The sequence below is a fragment of the Cyanistes caeruleus genome, chromosome 7, assembly GCF_971803275.1.
Source record: "Cyanistes caeruleus chromosome 7, bCyaCae1.hap1.1, whole genome shotgun sequence".
Classification (NCBI taxonomy): domain Eukaryota; kingdom Metazoa; phylum Chordata; class Aves; order Passeriformes; family Paridae; genus Cyanistes; species Cyanistes caeruleus.
The window spans coordinates 40,191,657-40,219,136 of NC_141707.1; the positions used below are offsets into that span (position 1 = coordinate 40,191,657).

At 49.8% G+C, this 27,480-nt stretch overlaps 1 protein-coding gene across 12 annotated transcripts in view; it reads left to right on the forward strand.

Moving 5' to 3' along the window:
• FMNL2 (formin like 2) overlaps positions 1-27,480 on the forward strand; it is a 108,934-nt gene that overhangs the window by 52,107 nt on the left and 29,347 nt on the right. For all 12 annotated transcript variants that reach the window (XR_015289316.1, XR_015289317.1, XM_086898000.1 and 9 more), the window contains exons 2-6: positions 12,604-12,687; positions 20,196-20,276; positions 22,074-22,150; positions 23,361-23,444; positions 25,652-25,804. Coding sequence is in view for 10 of the 12 variants with exons in the window: in XM_086898000.1 (XP_086754126.1) it covers positions 12,604-12,687; positions 20,196-20,276; positions 22,074-22,150; positions 23,361-23,444; positions 25,652-25,804 (479 nt within the window). In the remaining 2 variants the exon portion in view is untranslated. The remainder of the gene's footprint in view (positions 1-12,603; positions 12,688-20,195; positions 20,277-22,073; positions 22,151-23,360; positions 23,445-25,651; positions 25,805-27,480) is intronic.

The following is a 27,480-nucleotide window of genomic DNA, read 5'->3' on the forward strand; positions in this document are numbered from 1 at the left end:
CCATTGCTGGGAAGAATATTTTTCCTTTGCCAACTCCAGCTAAAGGTAAAAGCTGTTTGTGATCTGGAGCACAAAACTTCCTCAGCTCTGTCTGTCCTGTGGGATTGGTGCTGCTTCTCCCATCACCAGTGAGTTTTCCTGGAATCCCTGAGGCTGAGGTGTTCCCAGCAGGTTGCTCAGGGCTGGATCCCGTTTACCCTCCGAGGATGGAGCTGCCCGTGCCAGACTTGGATCATACTTAGTGGATAAAAGGATTTGGGGGTTTGTTTTTGTACCGTTCCAAGTGGAATTTGAGGTATTCCAGCCTGGCCTGGTGCTTGTCCCAATGCCAAGCTGCAGGTTGTTCCAGTGTGGGATTAATCCTGCTGCTCATCCCGGTCATGTGCCAGCCAGGGCTCGTTTTCATTCCATGCCATGCTCTGCTTGGGAGCCCGGAGCTCTTTAACCTAATTCCCATTCCCAGCTCCCGGCGTGGGAAGCTGGGGAGAGCCAGAGCTCCTTTGACAAATCTCTCTTCGTGTCAGCACTTCCAAAATCCCGAGTTTCACTTGTGTGTGACACCCTGACACAGGTGCCACAGGCGCCTGCCTTCCACAGGGAGCTAAAATATGCCCAGGAAAGCCTCTTCAGGAATAATTCTTGGATTTTTTTGTCTTCAAGCCTGAATCTGTTCAATTCCTGATTGTGCTGACAGCCAGCCCAGCTCCTTCTGCCTGGGATCTGCACCTCCCAGTCCTTGGATATTCACTCAGAACTGAATCCAGCTTCCTTCCCCAGAACCATCCTGACAATCAAATTAATTCAGTCAGGAATTAGGGACGGTTCTGCCTTGGAGAACCTGAGGAAGAGCAGGTGTGTGGAATAATTTTCCCATTTTTGTGCCCTCAGCACCGCAGCTTGAGTGCTCTGGGCTGGGTGATCCATCACAGGTTGGGTTCAGCGGTCTCTGAGGTCTTTTCCAACCTCAATAATTCCACGATTCCATGATTTTGGCAGCACCCTGGGTGTGCTCCTGGCAGGAGATGCCAGTGGTGGTGTCACAGCGCAATTCTCCGTCACAATTCCGGTCGTTTCACAGTTCATAAACATTCATCAAAGGGAATTTAGATGAAATCCGAGTTTTGTCTGGTTCCAGGCTTCCTGCAGTGGGAAAATCACAAGGTGGATGTCTGGGAGGGTGAGCAGGTGAAGTGTGTCTGACATGAAAAGATGAAATTAGAAACGTGTTTGTGGCTAAACAAAGGGAATTGTAAACATGTGTTGCCATCAGGTGAGAAATCCTGTGGGATTCAGTTGTGAGGATAACTCTGGGATGACAGGAGCTGGAGAGAAATCTTCCTCTCCTTCCCTTTTTTTTCCTGAGTTTAGGTGCCTGCTTACATTGTCCAGAAATTTGGGATTAATCTTCTCACAGAGATTAAAAATAGCATCCAGAACTGCCTCGGGAATGGGAGCCCAGCCAGCACAGCCAAAGATTTATTTGGAAAAAGTAACCTAGTAGGGATTTTATGGGCGAGTTCAAACATTTATTGGTCTGGCACCTACCTTTGGGACTGGTTTTGGGGCAGCCACAGTAAAAGTGCCTGAGGAATAAGCAAAGTGATCCCTTGGGAGGAAGCTCCAAAGTGGGATAATTCTCCTCTCATTCTCCTCCAACAAACCAAGTGCCCTGAGCTGCTCCTCGTATGGCCCTGCCAGGGAAACTCAAGGAAAAAAAGGATAAAGCACCTGAAATGCAGGGAAACTCGAGGAAATAGGGAAGAAACCCCTCCCAGATCCAGGGAAATATATGGGAAGGAAGATAAACCCATCCAGATCCACAGAAACCCAAAGAAATAAAGGAAATAAACCCCTCCTCAGTTCCAGGAAAATAAAAGGGAAGGGGGATAAACCTCTTCAAATCCAGGAAAAGTCAAGGAAAAAAGGGGTAAACCCTCCCTAGATCCAGGAAATTCAAGGCAAGTGGGGATAAACCCTCCTAGATCCCAGGTAAGTTAAGGAAATAAAGTTTAAGCCCCACTAGATCCAGGGAAATTCAAGGAAAGCGGGTATAACCCCCCCAGATCCATGGAAACTGAAAGGAAAAAGGTTTAAACCCCCCCAGATCCAGGGAAACTTAAGGGAAGTGGGGTTACCCACCCTGAGGTCCATAGAAATCCAATGAAAGTGGGGATAAACTCCCCCAGATCCAGGGAAACTTAAGGGAAGTGCACTCCAGAGCCGCGGATGCATCCCTGGGCCTGACATCTGTAAAATATCCAGGAGGAGGGGACAGGAGCAGGCAGGACATGGGGATGAATTTGGAATTAGGACACAGCAAAGGCCAGGTTTTCTGGGAAAGGAGCAGAGGGAGGGCAGACAGAGGTGTTTGCTCAGGGCCATTCCCTGAAATCCTGCTGCCTCAATCTCGGCAAATCCGCGGGGCCTTGAACGCTTAAAGGCAAAAAAATTGAAATTCAAAAAGGTGCCGTGAAATTTGTGTGCGGTGAAGCAGCAAAAAAGCAGGGCTGGGGTGTGAAAATGCTGGATTTGAGTCACTGCCAGTCATTCACACCGTGCCCCTGTGTGTGTAAATTCCTTTTTTATGGTTTCTTGCCAGCCCAGACAGTGTCAGGGAGTCTCGGGGACAGTGACAGCGGAGCACAGGACACAGCAGCCCTGCTGCAGGAATTCTTGCTAGTTGTGGCTGGAAAATCACAGGATTTGAGGTTTATTTTGGCTTCCCTGCACCTCCTCTGCCGGGCTGGAGTGGTGCCTGCAGTAGTGAGACCTGTAAATATTTCCAATATAAATCTAAGTTTGTAACTTGCTGTGAAAAATTCCCTTGGGATTGAGGTTTGGGTGTGTGAGAGCCTTTCCTGGTGTTTACATTTTTAGGTGTAAGAAACTTCCAAATAAATTCCTTTCCCTGTTCAACAAGTACTCGAGTGCAGCAAAGTAAATAATTTTCATTTTTTCAGGAGTTTTTGATTTACCTGCTCCCTCTGGGCAGCGTGAGGGGAGCGCTGGATTGGCTGGAGGATGTTGGGAAGAGAAGGGAGCTCAGGGAGAATTAAAAAATTAAACAAAGGCTTCACTTCTGAGCATCTGAGTGAGTTCCTGGCTACCTCCAAAGCAGGAATTCTGTCTGGGACGTGGTTTTCCAAGGAGGGCTCGTGCTGACATTCACTGGAGACAGAAAACCTGGGGCCAGGCCCCAGGCCAGGCTTTTTATCCCTGACTTCATTTATTTTTCTTGGTTTATCCGACCCTTAATATTATTTAAATGAAGGTTTTGTTCCTAGAGCAGCATCCATCAGGGTTTCCTCTGTCCTGGGACTAAACCCTGCTGGCCCCGTGGCTTGGATTTGATATTTTAAACTCATCCCTGTGTTTTATTCCAGCTTTGGGTGGGATTTTATCCATCTGTTGGTGTGGTAGGATTTTGCCATGTGGGGGTTTCTCGTGGGTGCTGTCATTGAAATCTCGGTGTTGCATAAGAAACTCACTTGGAATGAATTCTGTGGGTTTTTAGCCGTATGTTTGGAGAGTGTTTGTGGGCACAGCTTGTCCAGAGGAGCTGTGACATCCCTGGAAGTGCCCAAAGCCAGGCTGGACAGGGCTTGGAGCAGCCTGGGACAGTGGGAGGTGTGGAATGGGATGAGCTTTAAAGTCCTTCCCAATCCAAACCTCTCTGGAATCCCATGATGGGAGAATTCACGTTATCTCTATCACAGAAGTGTGTGTAGGATAATTTGGGATCATCAGCCGGCCTGAAAAATTGCAGTTAGGTGAAGTTAGAGTGTTTTGACGAGGATTTTATCCAGCTTTTCCTGAGTGAGGCTGTCTTGGCCGACGTCCCTGACCAGCTCATCCCTTTGGAGGGGAAGGGAGGGATCCTCCACGTGAGGGAAGGTTGGAGGCGTTTTGTTCCCCCCACCCTCTAAAAATCCCTTCTCACCCTCAGGAATCTCATATAAATCCCGGAATCCCAGACTGGTTTGGGTTGGAATATCAAAGCCCATCCCAACCCACCCCTGCCATGGGCAGGAACACCTCCCACTATCCCAGCTTGCTCCAGCCCGGCCTTGGGCACTTCCAGGGATCCAGGGGCAACCACATCTTCTCTGGGAATCTGTGCCAGGGCTTTCCCACCCTCACAGGGAGGAATTCCTTCCCAAAATCCCATCCAGCGGTGGTGCACTGGGGTGTGCACGGCTTCCAGGTGGGAGCTGCTGCCGGAATTTTCCTTTTCCTCCTGAGCAGCTGATGGATGAGCAGCAGTGCAGTCCCACAGGTGACTCCATTTCCAGAGGGTTTGTAGGGAATAACAGCATGAGGGGATGAGATCTTCTGACTCACAGCAAAGCTGCTTTTTCAATGGGATCTGGGGAAAAATTCCGGAGCAAAACCAAAATCCCTCGGCGTATTTGGGATAATTGTAGGGATGCTTGGACCTCGCCGCTCTGTCTGTGCTGCTGTGAGGCAACACAGGAGTGGAAAAGATGTAAAAATTGCTGGAACCCCTTTTTTGTGTGTTTTCCAGCATTTTTGTGCCCTGCAGCTCCCAGCACTCCGGGCTGCCCCATGAATGGATCCCATCGTGTGTGCAATTCCCAGCACAGCCTTTGGAATACAAATTTTAGTTCTTTGGGAGCCACTTGCTCTGGCATTTCACTGAAAGGGCTTTAATTTTGGATTTTGTGGTTTTCCTTATCGGCAGTGAGTGATTTAATAAAACCACGGGACGAACTCGGAGTGAGTCAGGCCTGGCTGGGCCTTCAAAGCCTTCCTACCATGGAATTCTTTTCCAGTGGTGAATTAATGACGTTTCAGCTTTCCCAGAACGTGAGGCCATTAAGCTGAGTCGGGATTTCTGAGAGGAGCAAGCAGCTCCGTGGTCACTGCAGCCCTTGTCCCCAAAACCTTCCAGAGGTTTCCCGGATAAAGCTCCCTCAGCTCTCCCACTTGCTGTGTGAGGAGAAGGTTTGGGATCAGAGGATCCTGAAGGTACCAAAAGCTCTCCAAGATCTGCCAAGGCCACCACTGCTCTGTGTTCCCAAGTTCCACCTCCACAGGGCTTTAAATCCCTCCAGGAATGGGAATTCCACTTCCCTGGGCAGCACATTCCAATGCCTGACCACCCTTTCCATGAGGGAATTATCCCTGATATCCATCACTGGATAACCCCAGGCCCACCGAGGTGCACAGGGGGGAGTCACAGATCCAGAATTCAGGATTTTGACTTGTTTTTTTCCAATCCTTTCCCAAGGATGAGCTCCACATGCCATGTTCTCTCTCCTCAGCAGGTCCCTCCGTGCTCTGGAAGCTTCTCCCGCTCTTCCCTACGGATCCAGGGTGTTTTTAGGAGGGGACAAGCCTGGTGCAGGCAGAGCATTGGTATTTTTAGATCAAAGACCAGTTTAATAAAAAAAAAAACAGCAGAGGAGAAGGAGGATTTAATAAATAAGTACATTTAATTCTAGCCTAGCTTGGATTCCTCATAAAGTCAGGGAGCTTGGAGCTCGCTTCAGTTGCCTCTGGCTTTCCTAAATAAACACACCAGAGCAGGGCTGGGAAGTAGCACAGAAAATTGCAAAAAAAGTTGCATTTTAATATTCTAGGAGAATATTAAGGGCTGTCTTACGGGCCAGGCCCTGGAATTAAATTTTAATGCTGTCCAAAATTCCCAAGGTTGTTTTGGTAGGCGGCTCCTGGAGCTACACAGAGTTTTTTTGTGCAGAAAGGGTCACAGTTAGGGCAGGGTGAGGAACCTTCTCCAGCCACGATGAGTGAGCAGGGTTTGGGGCCAGGATCTGCTTCTTATGGAATTCTGTAAGTTCTTCTGGAATTTTTATCTGGAGAAGAGCAGGCACAGGAGGAACCTCACTGATCTCCACAGCTCCTGGGCAGGAGGGTGGAGTGAGGTGGGCCTGGGCTCTTCTGCCATGTCCCAAATGAAGGGATAACAGGGAATGACCCTAAGTTGCACTAGGGGAGGTTCAGGTTAAATATTGGAATTTTTTTCCCCTGGAAGTGCAGTCAGGCATTGGGGTGAGTTGCCCAAGGATGTGGTGGGGTCACCATCTATGGGACTGTTCAAGAGGTGTCTGCATGTGGCACTTGGGACATGGTTTAGGGATGGTTGTGGTGGTGCTGGGTTGATGGACTCGATGATCTTCAAGGTCTCTTCCCTCCTGGAAGATTCTGGGATTCTGGGAATTTTCCCTCAGGCTAAAGAGGCCTGGTTGCCACCACCCTCCTGTGCTGTGGCCTTGGGTGACGCGCTCAGTGTGTGCTTCACCTGGGCAGCGCCTTGGGATGAAGAGTTACGGAATCACAAAGGTTGGAAAAGCCCTCTAGGATCACCAGATCCAACCATTCCGAGGCCTCACCCCTGTCCCCAGTGCCACCCGTTAAAGCTGTCCCCAGGTGCTGGAGACCTTCAGTAAAGCTCAGGTGAGAGGTGATTGAGTGAGTGGGGTGAGGCTGGAGGCCTCACTGGTGACTCTGGATGGCTGCAAGCCACCCCAAACTGCCCCTCCCGTCCCTTGGGCTGTCCCAGGAGAGGATGAGCCGTGGGAGGTTGGAGCTGTCCTGCTCCACCTCCGAGGATCAGAAGAGCCCTGGCTTTGCTCCTGCCTGGGCACCCTCCTCGTTCCTTTCCACACCAGATAAATTTAGGGATTGTGAGGGAACATTTCCAGCCTCAGCCATCGCACCTCTGACAGCCAAGGGTGACAGTGTCACACCAACAGAGCTGATTTATGCTGCTGTTCCTTCTCTTCTCAATGTTTCTGGAATTTGGTTCCTTTTGGATGGCAGCTCAGTGCCAAGAGGGAAAGCTGGATCCACTCAGGAATTGGGATCTGGGTCTCTCCAGCCAGGGAAGGGCTGCTCTGCCTCCCTGGAGGTGGGAGGTGTGCACTTGACTGATGAACCAGTTTCGGGTCTAAGAACTCACTGGATATTAATAAAAGTTAAAAATACCTCAGGCTCTGCCTTCTGCCTGACTGAAATGCAGGAAAAATGAGGATTGCAGCTCCACACATGGTGGAGACGGTGAGATAAACCCCAGAAAGCTGCAGGCAAAATGCTGAACCTGAGGAGCTGGGAAGGATGAGCTGGAGAATAAACTCAGGCTGGGCAGTTCCAGGTGAGGAGGGAGTCCTTGAAGGCTGCAGTAAGAGCAGGGCTTTGATGTGGGTGTGTAAATGCATCACGAGGACCAAGACTTGTTTGAAGTGTTTTAAAGCCCTGATCTTTTCCCTGAGTGCTGTTGGGAAGCCAGGAACGATCCAGGTTTGTTTTTCCATCTCTCTGGGAGTAGTGGAAGGTGGGAATAATCCCAGTCAGAGGGAGGACAGGAGGAGAAAGCCAGTTGGGAATTAATTCCCAGGAATTTGAGTTACTGTGCTCATGGAGAAGTGGGAATTCCCTTCACCCTCACCTGCCACTTCAGGGTGTGTCCTGGCAGACCAGGTTTTCCTGGAAATAAAAAAGGAATAAATACCTTTATTCCTTTCAGGGAAGTTTGACCCTTTGCTGGGATGGCTTTTAATGTCCTTTCCTCCAGCGCTGGTGTCGGACTCTGCTTCCTCTCCTTTCTCCATCCCCATCCATTGGATGGTGAGCACATCCCACATTTTAGGGCTTCATGAGCTCGTGCTGACACATCCAGGGCCATTCATGGGAACAAATTCCATTCCCAGCACAATTAATGTCAGGATTCGTTAATAAAAGGGATGCGGACTTGAAGATGATACGATCAATAAGAGCAGCAGCCCGGTGCTATTAATTAGCAATGCTATTAATTAGCAGTGCTCATGGTTTTGACTCAGCTGAGTTGCTGCTACACTGGTTTCCCAAAACTTTGGGCCTTTTCATCTTCAGGAAAGCGAGGAATAAGTTGGAAACAGCGCAGCAGGCTCTGGTGCTGGTGTGACCTGGGCTGCAGGTGGCATCTGGAGTCATCTGCTGCTGCTTCCTTTTCCAGCTGGGTGCTTTATCCCACTTGGGATGAGTTCAGCCTTTTCCCTGGATAATGCAGGAGCCCTTCACCCCCAGGACCTGGGGCCACCACCCCAGCAGCTCCCTCAGTGCCCTTTTTTCCACAGAAAGGGACAGCAGGACAGCCCCAAGGGATGTGTTTGAGATCAAGGACAAAGCCAAGCCGTGGTGGTGGTGCCCAAATCCTGCAGATCAGTCCATAAATGAGATTTTTAGTGCCAAAACCTGGAATCGGAGGCTCCGCCACTTTGGGTGGAGCTGGGCTTTGTTTCAGAGGTTAAAAATACATAAATTTCCTTGTTGCACTCTGGTTTTATTTTCAACTCTGCAGCAATTTAATATTTTGGAGGTCTGCTTGTACTCCCCCCAATTTTCCATCTGCTACTGTGATTAATTTAAGGCCCAGCTCTATCCTGCCAACCCAGAGCAAACAGAATGGAAACCTTACCTAGATGGTTTGGCACGGAGCAGCAGACACGGATAACTTTGGAATTCGGGGGGGAAAAGCGAAATCCCATGTTCCTGGAGCCGGGATGGGGTTGGACAGGAGCCCTTGCAGGCAGCAGGATCCAGCTGTGCTTCCTCCAGGTTTGTGCTGGGAGGTGTTGCTGAGGAGTCGGAAGCGGCGTGCTCTGGTTTCCTACAGCCTCTCCAGGCAGGAGGATTTGCCACAGCTCGGCTTTTCCCCCTCCCCAGGCCTGGAAACACCGTGAGGTAGTGGAAAGTTGCAAGTGAGGAAGGTGGGATTGATTTCCCGAGGCTCTGGAAGGAACAAAACTGCGGAGCTCACTTGGGTGCTCGGCCAGGGGGGCAAAGGAGCATGGGCAGAAAAGGTTATTTTTAATCTGGATTGTGTTTTATGGTTATTTTAATTTTGGATTGTGTTTTATGATTATTTTAAATCTGGATTGTGTTTTATGATTATTTTTAATCTGGGTTGTGTTTGGTAGGAGCCAGCCAGGGATGGGGATGAGGATGGAAATGAGGATGGAAATGAGGATGCAGAGCAGTGGGGCACAAGATGAGGCTGCTTCAGCTGCAGTTCCCACTCACAGGAAAGGGTTTTATGGGATCCTCATGGAAGCTGGGGATCCAATTAAAGGTGGAAATCTGCTCTGCTGGCAGTCTCCAGCTGCACGAGTGGGTGGTGACACAGGGGACACAGGCAGGAGAGGAGAGTGGGGCCGTCCCTGCTGGCCACAGCAGGAGTCTGGATTGTTCTAGGAAGGGAATAATTCTGCTCTCAGAAGCCTTCAGAGCTCTAATTGGGAAAAGATGGAAAGGGAAACCACAGGACACAGACCTGTCATTAACTAAAGAACTCTGGGATGTGTGAAGCCCACGGTTGTAAGAGCTGGAAGTGGCCAGGAGAGGTTGGTGAATCATTCCAGGGATCCACGGGGAATAGGAAATCCAGATGACAAATGTGTCTGGTTGGGTGTGACTCCAGCAAAACTCCTGGAGCCAGTTCAGTAGCCTGGGCCTCGGGTCCTGCTGCTGTCACTGAGTTGTGGATTTGGGAGCAGTGCACTTGGATTTCAGGAGCCACTTGGGGTAGTGCCATGCAGGGATGTAAAAAAAAAGTCTATTGCTTCCCATGGAAGTGAAAATATCGTGGTTTAGGATCCAGTTTTCCAGCAGGGAGTGGCTGTTGAGAGTAAGAAAATCCTTAGTCCAGGTTTCAGAGAAGGGATGATGTAAAATCGTGGAATGTCCTGAGTGAGAGGGATCATCCAGCCCAGCCCCTGGCCCTGCACAGACACCCCAAAACCCCACCCTGGGCATCCCTGGATGCTCCTGGAGCTTTTGGGAATGTGCCCATTCCCTGGGGAGCCTGGGCAGTGCCAGCACCCTCTGGGGGAAGAGCCTTGCCCTGAGATCCAGCCTAAAATTCCATGGCACAGCTCCAGCATTCCTCAGGTTCTGTCCCTGTCCCAGGGAGCTGGAGCTGTCCCTCAGGAGAAGCTCCAGGCTGGGACAGCTCCCCTCAGTCTCCTCCAGCTGAACAAACCCAAAACTGTGACCTCAAATGCTCCACATCTGTCCCCTGCAGAGCCTTCCTCATCCCCGAGCTTCTCCTTCGGACACAGTGCCAGATCCAGAGCTCCCTCAGGCTGTGCAGGTGACCAGGGCAGTTCTTCCCAGAGAATCTGAGAATCCTGCAGGTAGGAAAAGCTCTCCAAGATCTGCAATCCAACCATTCCTCAGTGCTGCATGGCTTTAAATCCTTCGAGGAATGGGAACTCAGCAGAGATCAAGGACTGGAGGGGCTGTGGAGTGACCCCTGGTGCTGTCCATGCCACGGTCACCCTGTAAAAAACCTGATTTTTGGGCAGTGAGGGGGTGCAGTTCACCCTGAGCTTACTCTGGGAGCTGGTCCTGCCTGCACACGGTGTCCAGAGGCAGTTTTCCCTTGGGAGAGGGCAGGAATGTCCACAGTGAGCTCTTGAGGGACGCCCAGGGCTTGTGTGGAGCAAAGCAAAGCACTTCCCGCTGCAGACTGAGATCAGATGGCTTCGTTTGGGAATGAGATCACTGGAGCCTGGCTCTTGTTTTCCCTGTTCCAGGCTCTCATTCCCGCTGGAGCCCTGGCACAGCCGCGTCCTGCCGAGGTTTCCAGGCAGGATTCTCATCCCGGTGCCAGCCGGGCTGTGTGAGCTGATTAGCTCTAAGGAGATCAGAGCCTGACAAGGGCTGCATTGCAGGTAAACACTGGAGCTTTTCCTCCAGCTGAGAGGAGCTGTGAAACACGGCTCAGGAGGAAGGAATGGTGCTGGAAGAACCCTCAGGAAAAATACCAAGAAGTGCACGGAATGATAAGCAGAGCTGATAAGGTGCCTGGTGAGAGACTGAGAGGAGAAGCAAGCACTGATATGATCAGAGCTCTAAATGCTGTCAACATGACAGCAGCGAGGAGCAGGAGAAGGAACCGTGGTTATCTGATGGAAAACGAGCTCTGGGAAGAGCAGCCATGGGAGCAGGAAGAGCAGGGGGATCCCCAGGGGCAGGGATGGAGGGAGGGCAGAGGAGCGAATCCTCGGCTGTCCCTCATTCCCAAGGCTTGTCTGGCTGTCCTGGTGCCCAGCAGTGTGGTCAGCACTGACACAGAATTACCCTTGGTGCCTCTGATCCTGCCAGGAACCCCCTGAAATTCCTATTTTCCCCGTGCCAGCGAGGTGTCCAGGTTGGCTGATCCCAACAGGTGCCGCTTGTCCGTATCCCTCCCCTTCCCTGGGACGCGGTTTGTGCGAGGAAACGAAGGAAGTCTGGGAAGAGGATGGGTCTGGGATGGTTCCAGGGATCCCCAGGACAGCTGGGATAAGTCTGGAGTCTGGGTGTGGCACAGCTTGGGAAGCTGCTCCCAGAGTGGGATTTTGGTCCTGAACTCTGATTTATTGATTGCTGATTTATCGTGTCCAGTGCCACCAGGGCCGGCTGGCTCTTCCTCCCTGGGAGGGGACTGCCAGAGGCCTGTGGTCCCCAGGGGTGAACTGGGTTAACTGGGCCAGTCTGGGAGTTCCAGCTGGAGCCCAGGAGATGCTGGAGCCCAAGAGGTGCTCGGCAGATCTTCCACTTGGCCTTGCTGTGCTCAGCCGGGCTGATGGGGATCCTTTCCACACCTGGTGTTTGCAGAGTTCCCCGGGTGTTCCTGGGTTCCATCCCGTGTTCCTGGGTTCCATCTCCTGTTCCAGGGTTCCATCCCCTGTTCCAGCCTTCTCCAGGAGCACAGTCACCACAGTTACGCTGCACATTCCGGGACAGGGCTCTTGGGAAAGCCGCCCTTCCCAGAGAGCTGTCCTGGAAGGAGCGCTCACATCAAAGGAGCCGGCAACGATAGGGATCAAATAATTGCTGCCTCTCCCTTTCCTTCTGACTCCTGTCACTCACAGTCTGGGGTGTCTGGCTGAGGGCTGGGCAGCAGCAATCCTGACTCTGGGATCTGTGACATCCAGCTGAGGTGGCATGTGGTGACTTTTCCAGCTGGGATAGCTGCTGGGGTAAAATGAGGTGGCATTTTGTGATCCTGTTGGGAGAGCACTGTCCTGCAGCCCCAGCTGGCAGTGGGAGGTGTTTCCCTTAGGAATGTGCTCAGGGAAGGGAGCAGGACCTGGCTGGGGCACAGAGTGCTGTCCTCTCTGCTGGATGCTGGATGGAGCTGGATGGTCACAGAATCCAAAACCAGTTTGGATTGGAAAGGATATCAAATCTCATCCCACGGGCAGGGACACCTCCCACTGTCCCAGGTGCTCCAAGCCCTGTCCAGCCTGGGCACTTCCAGGGATCCAAGTGCAGCCACAGCTTCTTTGGGAAGCTGTTCCAGGGCTTCCCTACCCTCACAGGGAACATTTTTTCCCTAAAAACCCCGGATCCAGAGCTCAGGGCTGGCCCTCAGCTGCTCACCTTGTGTGTCCCAGCGTAGCCCTGCCCTTGGGTGCCTCGTGATTCACCGGCGCTTTTGGGGCCAAAACCAGCAGGGAGAGGAAACGTTCCTGAGCAGCTCTGGCATCAGGAATTCACAGGGAACAATCCAGGAACCGCAGCCACGCTGCCTCGGATTGCTCCTGCTGGGTTTGGCTGTGGTTGGTCCCTCACAATATTCCTGTCTCTCCCTAGAATGCCATGAACCTGCCTCCCGACAAAGCCCGGCTCCTGCGGCAGTACGACAACGAGAAGAAGTGGGAGCTCATCTGTGACCAGGTAAGGAGCCTCTGGAGAGCCTTTGGGAGGTGAGAAGAAGTGGGAGCTCATCTGTGACCAGGTAAGGAGCCTCTGGAGAGCCTTTGGGAGATGCCTGTCTCCAGCTGTTCCATCCTGGGCTGAGCAGGGCCTTGCAGGGCACCTGTTCCCGTGAGTTCCAAGCGCTCATTCCTTCTGCTGCCTTGTTGGTGAGCACTCCCAGAGGCCTCCCAGCCACCCCAATCCATCCTGGCACACTGTTATTCCATGATTTGTGTCATGTTCTCAGTGTCCCAGAGGGCTGTGAGCTCTGTGCTGCAGGCTGTGGTGGCAGCAGGTCAGGCAGAAGCCGTTTGATCCCAAATTCCCACCTCACAGAGGGATATCCCTTTCCCCTCTGATGTTTCCATCTCAGCCTGAGCTCAGAGTCCTGCCCTGAACAAACCATCTCAGCCCAGAGGCTGCTGGGCTCCCACGTCACCTCCAGGGACAGACAGGAGCCTCTGCTCTGCTCCAGAGGTTGGGAACGACCTCGGCTTGGGCAGTGCCAGATGCTGAGGAATCTCCTCGGGTGTGCAGCAATTAACAGGATGTGATGGATAAACAAGAACGGCATTTTGGGGGGAAATGTGCCAAAGGTGGGATTGGGACTGGGGAGCCAGCAGCAAAACTGGGATCTGCTGTGAAGTTCAGCAGTAGTGGTTAGTGAAAATGATTAGTCCAGCACTGGGAAAGCGGGATGTTCCCTTGGGAACTCAGCAGAAGCAGGGTGAGAGCTTGCCAGGAGGTCAGGGACTTCAGGATAAATACATTTATGGGACATTTCCTAGTCAGCTGTTGCCGTGCTGGGGTGTCTGACACACTCATGGAATTCCAGACTGGTTTGGGTTGGGAGTTCCAACCCCAGGGACACCTTCCACTATCCCAGATTGTTCCAAACCCTGTCCAGCCTGGCCTTGGACAATTCCAGGGATCCAGGGACAGCCACAGCTGCTCTGGGCACCCTGCCAGGGCCTCTCCACCCTCACAGGGAAGGATCCCTTCTTAATAGCCCATCTAATCCTGCCCTCTGGCAGTTTAAACTCATTGCACAGGTACCTTAAAGTAAAAATACAGAATTGCCTTTTTTCCCCACGAGTTGCCCGTGCAGAGAATGTAAAGCTTGAGCTATTTAAAGATTCATTTTACTGAGTGTGAAAAATCGCACTGCTGCTAATGACTGCAGATTCCCCTGGATCCCTGGGAGTGTCCCAGGCCAGGCTGGACAGGGTTTGGAGCAGCCTGGGACGGTGGGAGGTGTCCCTGCCGTGGCTTTAAGGTCCCTCCCAACCCAGTGCATTGAGTGATTCCATGATTTGTGTCAGGGGTGTTCCCAGAGCTCCGTGCTGAATTCCCGCTGGCAGCGGCACAGGCTGGAGCCGTTTGATCCCAGCCTGGATGTGCAAATTCCCAGCCCGGAGCTGATCCACCCTTTGCAGCTGCTGCTGATTCACTGCCCAGCTCCGGGCTGAGATAGGAGGGATGAGCAGATGCGAAGGAAATTTGCAATCTGGAGTAATCGCCGCTCCCGACAGCTCCTTACACAACTCAGGGCTGGGCCGAGTCCCTTCCCTGGGATGAGCATTCCCATCCTTTGGAAAGGCAGGGCTGATGGGAGCCAGCAGTGCCAGCAGCAGCAGGAGGTGACACAGTGATGACACAGTGCCACCTGTCCCATGGTGGCCCCACAGAGCTGGGGTCTGCCACAGCTCCCCAACATCCACAGCTCTGTGAGCAGGTGGCACCAAAAAGCACCAAAAATCAACATTTGGGATGTGAAATATTTATATTCCCTGGAATAACGGGGATGAGGTTCCAGGAACAGCGGTTGTGCAGGATTTTTTTATTCTAAATGCTAATTTTGACTCCTGCTTTCCCTTGGTTTCACCCATTATGCCATTTTCACCTGGTTTTGCTTATAAATCCATGAGGAAATGAACTCAATCTCTCCTGTGCTGGTTCTCAGCTTACATCTTCGAGGGAAAAATGTCCAGAAATGGTATTTTCTAAGCAGTCTATATTCTAAATCTATATTTCTAAATATAATATATATTATATATAATAATTATAAATATAAATAATATATGAAATATAATAATGACAGATATAATTATATAATATAAATATAAATATATAATATAATATAATATTATTATAATATAATATATATTATATAAATATATATTATATATTATAATGTAATAAATATAATATATTATACAACAATATAATATAATATACAACAATATAACATAACATAGCATAGCATAACATAACATAACATAACATAACATAACATAACATAACATAACATAATATAGTATCTGCATATATAATTCTACATATTCTATATTTCTAAATATATATATTCTATATATAACCTATATTTCTGAACAGTCTATATATATAAATATTCAGCAGCAGATCCTGAATATTTATCTGTGGAATATTTGGAGTTAATCCCCATAAAGGAACTCTCACTTTTGCAAAAATGAAATTAACAAAAGTGGGGAACTGATTTGATGATGATGATGATGATGATGATGATGATGATGATAATAATAATAATAATAATAATAATAATAATAACAATAATAATAATAATAATAATAATAATAATAATAATAGTCTGTTGTGGATAGGATGATTTGCATAGTTTGAGTCATTGTAAGGGCTGCTGGGCTGGTTGTGGAGGACTCATCCCGCTTGGAATTTTCTCTTCCTTTGTTTATAAGCTTATCAAATCATCTCAGAATTGTCCTCAGAGCTTGCTCTGATCTCTCTGGAGAAGGCAGAAGCAGGAGAAGAAGAGGAAAGCCAGGAGATCTGTTGGGAAGGGTCAGGGTGGCCCTCTGAGGGGTTGGTGCTGGGACAAGGATGCCATTTCCTGGCCTGGAAATCAGGGAATGGCATCGGGAAAGGCTTTTTTTGGAAGGCTCTGTCCAGCTGGGTGCCAGGAGGGGCTGCAGAGGGAGGTGGGTGAGCAGGGGAGGCCTTGGGGACATCCTGCAAAGTTCTTCATGTCCCTCTAATGGCAAAGGGTGGCAGGGGCGTCACCGCGGCCTGGCCCTGGGACGCGCGGCAGGTAGGAATAAGGGATGGGGAGTTCCACAGGGAGCTTGGGAGGTTTGCACCCAAAACAAAGAGAGAGCTCTTCCTTCCCTGCTGAAGCTCCAGGAGAAGGCAGGCGCTGGGTGTTCTGGAGGCTGGTGGGCAGCCTGGGGCTCTTGGGGTGGCCTTGGTGAACGGGGCCCAGCCCTTTGCTGGGCTTCCAAAGGCTTTCCCTGCCCACGGGATCTGTGGATGGCTGCTGGAGAAGGGCCTGAGCGAGGAGCGGGGTGTTGTGGGGGTGCTGTGCCATTTTTTGTCACAAGTTCCTCAGTGGAGCCCAGATTTCTCCTCAGGAACATGCTGGGGGAACCGGAGCCCTTACGGTGCCTGTGACCCTTTCACAACACAGATCCAGGGCCAGTATCCAGCCAAGGGTTTTCCATCGCTTTTTATGGCTGCAGAAACCATTTGCAGCTCTGGTTTGAGGGCCTTTGCTTAAAAAAACATCGTGTATTCCAGGAAATCTGCCCTCTGGGGGTAAATCCAGGGCAGGAAATCCCGTGGTTTACTGAATTCAGGAGAAGGTGGACTTTGGGACACTCGTGGCTTTTCCCATATGACTGGGTCACCCTGGGAGAGGGGGCTCAGGGAAGATCAGACGAGGAGGGATGGAGAGGTTGGAGATAAAGGCACCAGGAGTCACAGGCTCAGCGATTTGGGATTGGGAAGGGCTCAGCACCCCTGGGATGGGAGGGAGCAGCAGCTGGGTTCAGTGCTGACCTGCTTTGGCAGGATGTTAATCCCGGGGGAATGGATCATTGTGACTCCTCATCAGTGCAGGGATCAGCAGCTGCTGTCACCTCATTCCACAAGGACACTTCCAAAGCCACACGTTGTCCTGCTGGTGGGAGATGCAGGAGATGAGGAATTCTGCACTGCACTCATGATGTGCTTGAGACACTGCTCCCCATCTTCCCTGTCCATCTCCTTCCCCACCGATCCCAGTCCATGGGATTTATGCCCTCGCAGCACTGTGGGATTCCGATCCCGAGTCGGATGCGCCGGGCGCTTCCCCGGCATCTGTGAATCCCAAGAATGAAACAGCTTAGCGAGGATAATGATAATAATGAGAATAACATATGTGCTAATATAGAAAAATGTCCTGAATGGTTCTGGGAGCCAAGGATTGTTGGGAAAGCCACAATTTCCTGGTTCCGGAATGAATCTGTTTTCCAGAGCTGGGCGATCAGGGGATGTGTCGGGTTCTTTGCAGGATCACGTGGAAGTGCAGGAGTCCTGCAGTTCCTCTTGGCTGCTGAAGTAAAGCCCCCCCAGGTTCCCCTTTTTTCCTGTATCTGTCGGAAAACAAAGTGCTGATTCTGGGTGAAGGAGGCACCAGAGAGGTGTTGTGCTCCTGCCTCCAGGATTTTCCCCTGGATTGTGGGATCATGGAATGGGCTGGGTTGGAAAGGGCTTTAGAGCCACTCAGACCCACCCCTGCCATGGGCAGAGACAACTTCCACTGTCCCAGGTTATCCCAGCCTTGCCTTGGGCACTTGCAGGGATCCACAGCTGCACTGGGAATTCCAGCCCAGCCTCTCCCCACCCTCCCAGCCAGGAATTCCTTCCCAATATCCCATCCAGCCCTGCCCTCTGGCAGTGGGAAGCCATTCCCTGTGTCCTGTTCCTCCATCCCTCATCCCAAATCCCTGTCAGAATTCAATCCCAGTGAATTCTCCCCATTTATTCCCCCAAAGGGAGATGCTGGGCCCAGCTCATCTTGTTGCTCTCCGGTGTTGCTCTCCTTGCATTCCCTCTGTGCTGTTCCATCCTGGCTTACACCACTGCTCCTCAGGGATTTTCCAAGTCAGAAAAGGCCTTTATCTTTGGGAATTAAACTCGTTTGCTTTGGAGGACAAAGGCAGTGTGGAGTCATTGCTGCTCCCTGCAGATAATGCTGGAGCTCACAGCAGTCACGTAGTGGAGATAAAAGAGGTTTCACCAGGATTTAGGAACTTTGTTGTGTCTGAATGGCTCAATCCAGGGAAGCCACCATGTCCCAGTTGTGATGTCACCCCACAGCATTTGCTGAGCAAAGTTTGGCCGCTCCAATCCGGATTTTAGGCTTTTTATGCGTGTGGTAAAAAATCCCCGACCTCGTCATTCAGCTGGTGTTAAATCCTGAGTTTGGAAGCTGAGCTGGCCAGGGAGTGGGTGGGAGTTGCCAGAAGTGGAGGGGAGGAGCTGACAGGAAAAAAAAGCAGGGATTTTTAACTCTTTAATTATGGATTCGAAGGAAGAGCAGTGCTTTGGGAAGCGTGGGATGGACCACGAGAGAATTCCAGCGGATTCCAGGGAGATCAGCCTGCAGCCAGCTCCATTCCCAACCCCTGGGAGCTCCCAGTCAGATTTTTGGGAAGAGGGTGGCTGTGACCAGACCTCCAGGGTGGTTTGGAGGCCTCACTGCACAGCCCCAACCCTGGCCCTCGCAGCTTCTTAATCAGCCTCTAATATAAAACACTCGGAGCTGGATAAACCCAGACAGGAATCATGGCCAGGAAAGGGCATTTTAAAGGCTAATCCTTCATAGCTTTCCAAACCAGCAAAGAAGAAACGCTTGAAGGGGTTGTAAAAATGTTTCCAGGCCTAGGAGATGTTAACCACGAGTGGTTTTTGGTCACTCCTCAGGTAAGAGCGTTGCTGGTGTTTGCTGCTCATGGATAAATCCTTTAACCCAAATAATTCCACTCCACAAGAACCAGCAGCGTCTCTTTAAGCTGAGTTGCTGCAGAGATTATTACATAAATACATAATTACAGCCAGGTTTGAGGAAAACAAACAAAACCATCCAGTAGCTGCATCCCAGACTGTTAAATGAGCTCGGTGAGGCTCTTTAAACATTTCATTTTGAAGATTCCAGGCAATTAAAACTGGTGGTTGGGAAAAGCTCCTGTCACTTCAGCAGATGAGGGTCGATTACTTGGGAAGAGAAATAAATCCAGCAGAGCAGAAGGGCTTTTCTGGGGGATTGGGCTGAGCACAGCTCTGAGAGAGCCCCAGAAACGGGGGGAGAAATGGGAGAGGGAAGGTGGAGTGTTGTTGGGATGGGATCCTGCTGCCAGGAGGACGTGGCTGGGGGTGGAATTGGAGGATCCTTAAGGGCTCTTCCAACCCAAAGCACTCTGAGATCCCAGGAAATCTCTGTCTGCCCCACGGAGCCACCGAGGTGAGCCCGGCTCCCAGAATCCCTGGGAGAGAGCCAGGAAGAATCCACAGTGGTGGATGTGGTGCTGGAGCAGGACAGGCCCTGCTGGAGGCACTTTGTCCAGTGAAGATCCCTCAGTGAAGAACTTTGCATTTTCTGAGCTGTTTTTTAGATAAAATAGGAAATGCCAATTCCAGAGGCGCATGGAAAAAGAATCCAGCTGTGCAAGAGGAAAGCCATGAGTGCTCTGTGACTTCCAGAGCTCCCACCAGGGCTGCTGGAGCTCAGGGAAAAGTTTTTCCTTCATTTTTTCCTGCTGGCCATGATGGATTATTTTTTTTTTCCCCCCAGCAAGCAGCAAGATAATAACAGGAAGAACTTGTGGTGTTCAGCCAGTTCTGGTAACTGGGCAGCAGTGTCCTGTTCATTCTGGAATAACTTTGGGATAACGGAGTCAGAATTGCATCCTGAACTAATAAAGGGAGGTTTCAGATAACAGTTATAAAATGGGAAATTTCAGGAGGTTGGGATGAGATCTTTCCTCCAGGGAAAGGGGCAGAATAGCTTCAAGTTCTTCCAAGATACAAATAGGATTAGAATTTTTGGGAATGCTGTGAGGAGGTTTGGACACAGCATTCTCTGCCTATGGAGCAGCTCGTGTTTCACAGCAGCTTTGGTGGGATAAACTTCCAGCTGGACACTGGGAAAGCAGGGAAAAATCAGGGAGCTCTCAGGAGACAGAGCTGCTGTGATCTGGGGCTGAGGGGGGATTGGCTGGAAGGTTTGGGAGGAGCTGGGATGGAATTCCCAGAGAAGCTGTGGCTGCCTCTGGATCCCTGGGAGTGCCCAAGGCTGGGCTGGATTTGGGATTTGGAGCAGCCTGGGATGGTGGAAGGTTTTCTCCAAGTGGTTAAAAAGGATTTTGTGGTGGTGCATGCATCTGCTCTCCTGACCCTTCTCTTTCCTCTCTCCATGCTCCTGTTCAGCAGAAACCCTGGAATTTCAGATGGATGTGCAGCTAAAATTCAGAATTCCCACTGAATGTTTAAGGTGTCTTTTTGTGCTGTTGATGTAAATGTCAAAATCCATTTAAATCTCTTTTATTTGCATACACAGGTTATCAACTTAGGACCAGAATGTTTTAAAATATAAATTGTTTAATATGTACGTGGTGCAAGAGTTTCCTGGATAAACACAGAAAAATGGCTGATGTTTATTCCTGTCTCTTTTCCAGGAAAGATTCCAAGTGAAGAATCCTCCACACACGTACATCCAGAAGCTGAAGGGGTATCTGGACCCAGCAGTGACCAGGAAGGTGAGGAGCATCCTGGTTCCTCCTGCCTGTCCCTCATTCCTCAGCCACCATGGTCCAGGTTCCTTCCTGCCTTTGTGCAAAGTCTCAGGGAGAGGCAAAGAGAAATTGGGAATTTGCTGCAGTTTTCCAGCTTGGGAAGGAGAGCAGATGTTGGGAAGCCAGGGATCATCTGGCACAGAGCTTGGATAAATAACCTGATAAATTGTCTCTGAGCTGGGCTCTAGGCCTGGGTTTGGCTAAAGCCCTGTCTGATGCCCCTGGCTCAGCCCTGAGAAGGGGTGTCCATATTTTGAGTCCTTTTCTCTGGGAATTTGCCTGGCAGAGGTTCAGTGCAGCTGAGTGCACTGTTCATGGTGACAGCTCCATCCGTGGGGATCAGCTCCATCCACAGGGATCAGCTCCATCCCTAGGGATCAGCTCCATCCATAGGCATCAGCTCCATCCATAGGGACCAACTCCATCCATAAGGGACCAGCTCCATCCATAAGGATCAGCTCCATCCATGGTGATCAGCTCCATCCACAGGGATCAGCTCCATCCATAGGGATCAGCTCCATCCATAGGGACCAACTCCATCCATGGTGATCAGCTCCATCCACAGGGATCAGCTCCATCCATAGGGATCAGCTCCATCCATGGTGATCAGCTCCATCCATGGTGATCAGCTCCATCCATAGGGATCAGCTCCATCCATGGTGATCAGCTCCATCCATGGTGATCAGCTCCATCCCTAGGGACCAGCTCCATCCATGGTGACAACTAGCAGAGCCTCTAAAACACACCCAGAAATGCTGCAGAGCCCAGCAGGTCCCAGCCTGGCCTGGCTCCGTTATCCCAAACTTTCCCTGCAGTGATCCAGGGTGGGTTCCCTGTGGAAAACACGGATCCTGCTCCGGCCCCTCGCTCCCTGTGCTCCCAGCCCTGGGACAGTGCTGCTCTTGTGGGAGCCTCCAGCCAGGAGCAGGGAGCCATTTCCAAGGAAACCTTGACATTTCCCCTGTGGATTTTTTCCCAGCCAGTGAACGGGGTCTTTGTGGTTTTTCTCTCCGGAGGGTTTTGGAGATTGTTCCGCGTTTGGCTTCGCTCCGTGAGCTGACATTGGAGCCTTTCTTATCCGAGGTGCCAAATGACAAACCCAAAGGGGCTGGAAATGCCGAGTTCCTGCTGGCCCCGGGGTTATTCCGGATCAGCCCTTCCTGGAGACGTCCCCGCAGGGATGGGAGAGCTCATCCCACCCGGACCCTTGCTGGGATTGAGTGGTGGCACCGGTTCAGCCGGTGCTCACATCCAGGAATTCCTTCCCAATATCCCACCTGAGCCTGCCCTTACCCTTCTCCTCCCATTTAACTCTCAGGGATGGGAATGTGCCCAAACAGCTGCTCCAGAGGGATTTCTCCAGCTGTTTCAGCACTTTTCCATGAGCAGGGAGAAGAGGATACTCCAATCCTGCTCCAGATGGGATTGAGGTGCCCCTGTCACCTCATTTTCTAAGGAGCTCTGCAGCCTTCAGGAGAAAGTTTGATGCTGCACCAAAGCTTGGCTTGTAAAGAAGCTTGTTTATTTATCTCCAGGCTTTTAATTTCCTTAATGCTGGAAGCTGCAGGATGTTCCTGGGAACAGAAAGGATTTCTCTTTTTCGTGTTTTTGTTGACTGCTGGGCTGCTGTTGCTGCATTCCTGGGGATTTAGAGGAGTTCTCAGTCAGCTCCATGTTTTCCTCATTCACTCTGTGCTGGGTGAGATGTTGAGATTTTTTAATAGAACCTAATTGTTATTTTTGCTGCCCATTCCATTGCAGAAATTCAGGAGACGAGTCCAGGAGTCGACCCAGGTGCTCCGAGAACTGGAAATTTCCTTGAGGACAAACCACATTGGGTGAGAATTTATTATGCCTCTGGTAATAGTAAGAAGAACTATTATTATTATTATTAGCATCATTATCATTATTATTTTCATTACCATTATTTTAATTATTAATTTCATTTTTATTATTATTATTATTTTCATTTTTATTTCCATTTCAAATTAATTAATTAATTAATTTATTTATTACTTTTATTTTTATTATTTGCATTGTTGCCAGAGGTTTTGTTTTTTTATCAGACATCCCTTTCCCATCCACATTTCCACCAATTCCACCTTCCTGTGGGACCAGGAGCACTGGGAGCTTTTCCAGTGTTTTTCTCCATGATTACACACCGTGGCCAGCTCAATTCCATCCATTTTTTGGGGGATTCTGCTGTGATTTGGAGGGAATCAGGGGCTGTTTTAAGCTGTGGGAGGAATTGCAATCCCATTTGGGTGATGGGAACATTCCTTGGAGCTGCACATCCCAAAAACTCCTCCCACACCCCTGCCAGGTGTTCCCTCCTTTTCCAACACAAAGGATTCCCCACCAGAGGTTTGGGGAATCCTTGGATGCTCTTGGATCTGGGAGGTTTGGGGAATCCTTGGATGCTCTTGGATTTGGGAGGTTTGGGGAATCCTTGGATGCTCTTGGATTTGGAATGAGCAGGAGGAGCCTCAGTGCTGCACCAGGAAAAGAGGGGACAGCGCCAATGTTCATTCCTTCAGCCCCTGAATCCTTAAACAAGGATTTTTCCCAAACCAAGGCCGGTTATTTTCGCAGGGAAATGATAAAAAATGTCCATCCTGAGGATCAGAATAAGTCAGAGGTGATGAATTCCCACTCCACGAGCCTGGAGCTCCACTTCCCTCCCTGGATTCCCTCATCCCAGCCACTCCCAGGGGATTTGCTGCCCCAGTTGGGGTTTAGAGAAGAGCTGAGGTTCCTTTTCTCCCTGGATTTGCCCCTAAAAGGATGGATTTTCAATTTTTTCTCGGCATTTTCAAAGCTTTGGACCACGATGGACTTTCCTGAATTATTTTGCAAAACCCAGGGGCCAGAATTCACTGTAACAGGTGCACACCTTTTAAAAAAGAGGCAAAATTAAAATTTAATATTTTTTTTTTCCCCCTGAGTGAGACCCAAAGTGCTGCAGTGGCTCTGTCTCTGGTTTTTCTGAGAATTCCAGGGAATTCCAACTCCCCAGGAAGGCTCTAATGTCTGTTGTTTCTCTCACAGATGGGTCAGGGAGTTCCTGAATGAGGAGAACAAAGGCCTGGATGTCCTGGTGGAATATCTGTCCTTTGCCCAGTATGCAGTCACGTGAGTGAGACATTCCCAGGATTTTCTGCCAGCAAATCCATGGATTTTAGGGAATATTCCTTCATTCCAAAGGGGTTAAACACTGAACAGGCTGCCCAGGGCAGTGGTGGAATCACAATCCCTGGAATTGTTCAAGAATAGGTCTGGTGGGCATGGAAGTGTTTGGTGGTTCTGGTTTTTCCCAGCCTCAATAATTCCATGATTCTGTGGGCCTGAGAGCAGAGGAAATCCTGATGTGAGTCTGGAATTATTTCATCACAGCAAACAAAAAAAAAGAAACAAACCCAAAAAATCCTGAATTTAAATCTTGGGATTATTCATCTCTAGTCTATATTTTTTATCTTTGGTTTCTGAGCCACCTTAGGGGTGGAAAACCCATTCCACAACGTGTGCAAAGATGCAGGATTCCTTGGAAATAGGTTTGGAATTGGTGTCCCAGCCCAGGGCTTTGTATTCCTGCTGTGTTCCAAGGGATTCCCAGCCCCCAGGTGCTGCAGCAGATGTGCCAGGAGCCTTTCCTGGGGCAATTCCAGGGGTGTTTGGGAAGTTGGGAAGACTGGAAAATGAAGCTGGGATCAGATTGAGTTGTTTGGCTCATAAATCATGACATGGGCTCTGAGAAACCAGATCTTTCAGTGGAGATCTTCAGCTGGGAGTTGGTTTTACTGGTGTGGAATCAGCCCAGACTGGTTTGGGCTGGGAGGGACCCTCAAGCCCATCCCTGCCATGGACAGGGAGCTTCCCTCTATCCCAGGGTGCTCCAAACCCCGTCCAGCCTGGCTGTGGGGAATGAATCCACATTCATTCAGGATATCGTAACAGCTTTTTTTTTCCTGTAAAAATGAAAAAGAAGCCTTAGGTTAAAGATAATTTAAGAGCAGAAACTCAAGCTGGGGAGAGCTGATAATTTATTTTTAGCAGATTTACGTCCGTCACTGCCCAGAAAAGAGATTTGTGGTGGGGTTGCAGGAAAATTTATGAGGGAAAATCCTTTGGTTTCAAATGTTTCCCACTGGAAAAAACGGTGCACGGCAAAAAGAAATGTTTGTACAAAGCCTTTCTTCCTAAATTTCTATAAATGTACGCGAGGAACTCGCTGGGTTTTTCCCCTCTGGCACGGGGAACATGAGTAATAACCTCAGGAGCTGGAAGGGGAACCAGCAATTCCTGCTTGGAATAGCAGAACAGCGGGCAGGGAGTCAGAAATCAGGGAATCTGGGATGATTGTGGTGATATTTGGATGTGCTGGGAGGTTTGTGGGGCCGAGCTGGGATGGAGGAAACCAAAGTGATTTATGGAGAATCCATAAATCATAAATCAGAGAGCTCCCAGAACTCCCACTTCTTCCTTCCAGGCAGGGATATTCTGCAGCAAGCAGCCTTTATTTTATTTTATATTTTATTTTATTTTATTTTATTTTATTTTATTTTATTTTATTTTATTTTATTTTATTTTATTTTATTTTATTTTATTTTATTTTATTTTATTTTATTATTTTATTTTATTTTTATTTTTTATTTTTTATTTTTTAAATATCTTTAAATATTTTAATTTTTATATTTTTATGTTTATTTTATTATATTATTTTATTTTATATTATTTAAATTTCTTTAAATTTTTTATTTTTATTTTTATTTAATTTAATATTATTTTTAATATTTAAATATATTTAAATTTTTATTTTTTATTTTTATTTATTTTATTTTATTTTTATTTTTTTTTATTTTAATTTTATTTTTGGATTTATTTTATGTTGAAGAAGCTGTTTGGTCCCGTTTGGATGTGGCCCAGAGGGATTCAGAGCCCTGAGGATGTAGGACCAGGGCCACTGGTGGCCTTGGCAGGGCTGGGAATGGTTGGATTCCATGGTCTTGGAGGGCTTTCCCAGCCTGAACGTTCCGGAATTTCCTTCCCCACGTGAAGCTCATCCTGTTTTCCTGGACTTTTCCGTGTCCCTCCAGCACCACAACCCTCCTTTCCCATCGTTATCCCTCCTGCTGAGCTCACAGAACCCTGGGATGGTTTGGGTGGGAAGGGACCACCTGGATCAGCTGGATTTGATGATCTTGGGGAGCTTTTCCTTTGCTTTGGTCCCCCTTGGCTTTGTCCGGTGATTCTTTGACTCCACCAAAACCCGCGGCGGGAAGGAGAACTCCGCGCGCGTCTCTTCCGCCTAACCCCGCCTTGGAATTCCCGTTTCCTTGCAGATTTGACTTTGAGAGCCTGGAGAACAGCGTGGAGAGCTCCATGGACAAGTCCAAGCCCTGGAGCCGATCCATCGAGGACCTGCACAGGGGCAGCAATCTGCCCTCTCCCGTTGGGAACAGCATCTCCCGCTCCGGCCGGCACTCCACCCTCCGGTACGGAATCCTTGGGAATCGCGGTGTGGGACGGCTCTTCCCACTGGCATATCCCTCAGCTCCCAGCAGAGGTGTGGCACACGAGGCTGCTGTGAGGTGGAAGGAAGCTCTCAGAGGTGGGAATCGCTTCCAAGGGCAGGATGAGCTGAGGATGCGATTCCTTGTCCTCTTCTCCAGAACAGAGCTCAACATTTCCATGGATCCAGTTGCATCCATCCCGTGTCCTGTCCCTTCCAGCAGCACATTCCTTCCATGCTGCCAGGAACGGGATATTGGATTCTTTGGAAAGGCCACTTCCCTCCCCCAAACCCGCTGTCACCCTCTCACTATTCCACGCTTGACTACCAAGTGTTTCTTTCTCAATATTCCTTTTTTTTTTGTTTTATTTATGGAAAAGGCAGGATCACTTCCCAGGGTTGCTTGACAGTCACCTCTCCCCCATTCCTTGGATGTCCCACTGCACCCCAGCTCCCAGTGCTGTCCCTCAGGCCGGGCTCCGAGTGCCAGATCCTTTGGGATGATTTTTCCGGAGTTTTACTCCCCAATCCTGGGAGCAGCAGATTCCAGGAGTGGAGCCTCACTTCCATCCCATCCCTTCCAGCAGAGGTGGTTTGGCTTTGCCAGGCGGTGACCTCGGCCCCGGGGTCGATGTTGAGTTCTTCCAAACCTTGTGCCTGGAAGATTTAATTCCCAGAGAGCTCTGGGAAAGAAATCCGGCTGTGGAGTGCAGCAGGATCACTTGGCCAGATGATTTTGGGGTTAATTTTGGTGGTTTTGATGCTCTTTGCTCCTTCCTTCTGCCAGAAGTGGCGGAGCCCGAGCCGGCGGGAGGCGCCGGATCCGCCGTGTCCTTGGGAGGAGCGCTCGGGATTAGGAATGCCTCAATCAGGAATACCTTACGTGTCTCTTACATTGTTTCTCTTCATTTCCTTCCACCCTTTTCCCTTCCTCACATCTCCCTTTATCCCTCACCCGGCTGACTCCCCGCTCCAACATCTCCCCCGTTCCCTGTTCCCGCTGGGACGCTCCTTCCCGGCGCTCCCACCTCCTCTCACGCCCCATCAGATCGCTTTCTCTGCCCGAACACCTCCAGCTCAAACGCTGCCACAGCTGCTCGGCAGCCGACTGCCTCTGGAACATCCCGTAAGTCCGCGTGGAAGGAACACCCCAGCAGGCCGCGGCTGACGCCATCCCACAGGATCCCCAGGAGAAGGGATCCGGGCTCCGTTATCCCGTCCCGATCCCGTAGCTGGCTTCCGCAGGGTGGGATTTTGGGAAAGGCTTGGCGTGGGAGAGCTGAGTTTCCCTCCTGGCAGTGCAGATAGTTGTGTTTGATACTCGTAGAGCTCGTGGTGCTTGTCCCTCCGATTTCCCTTTTTTGTTAGAAACAAAACTCGATCGGACCCAAAACCGCCACGGAAACGGGACCTGGGAGAGTTTTCCAGCCAAAATTCCCCTCCTGCTTCCAGAACCTTCTCAGCACTGGGGCAGCATCTTTGCATTGCGTTTGGGAGGGTTGTTTTGGTTTTGTTTTTTCTTAACTCTGTGTTTTTAATATTCATTTCCATGGGTTTTGTTCAAAATGTGAATTTTTTAAAAATTAGGTGGTTGTGAAAATGCAGGTTTTGGAGTTTTTTTAAAGGTCTATTTTTAAAAGTGTATTTTATCAATAGCTG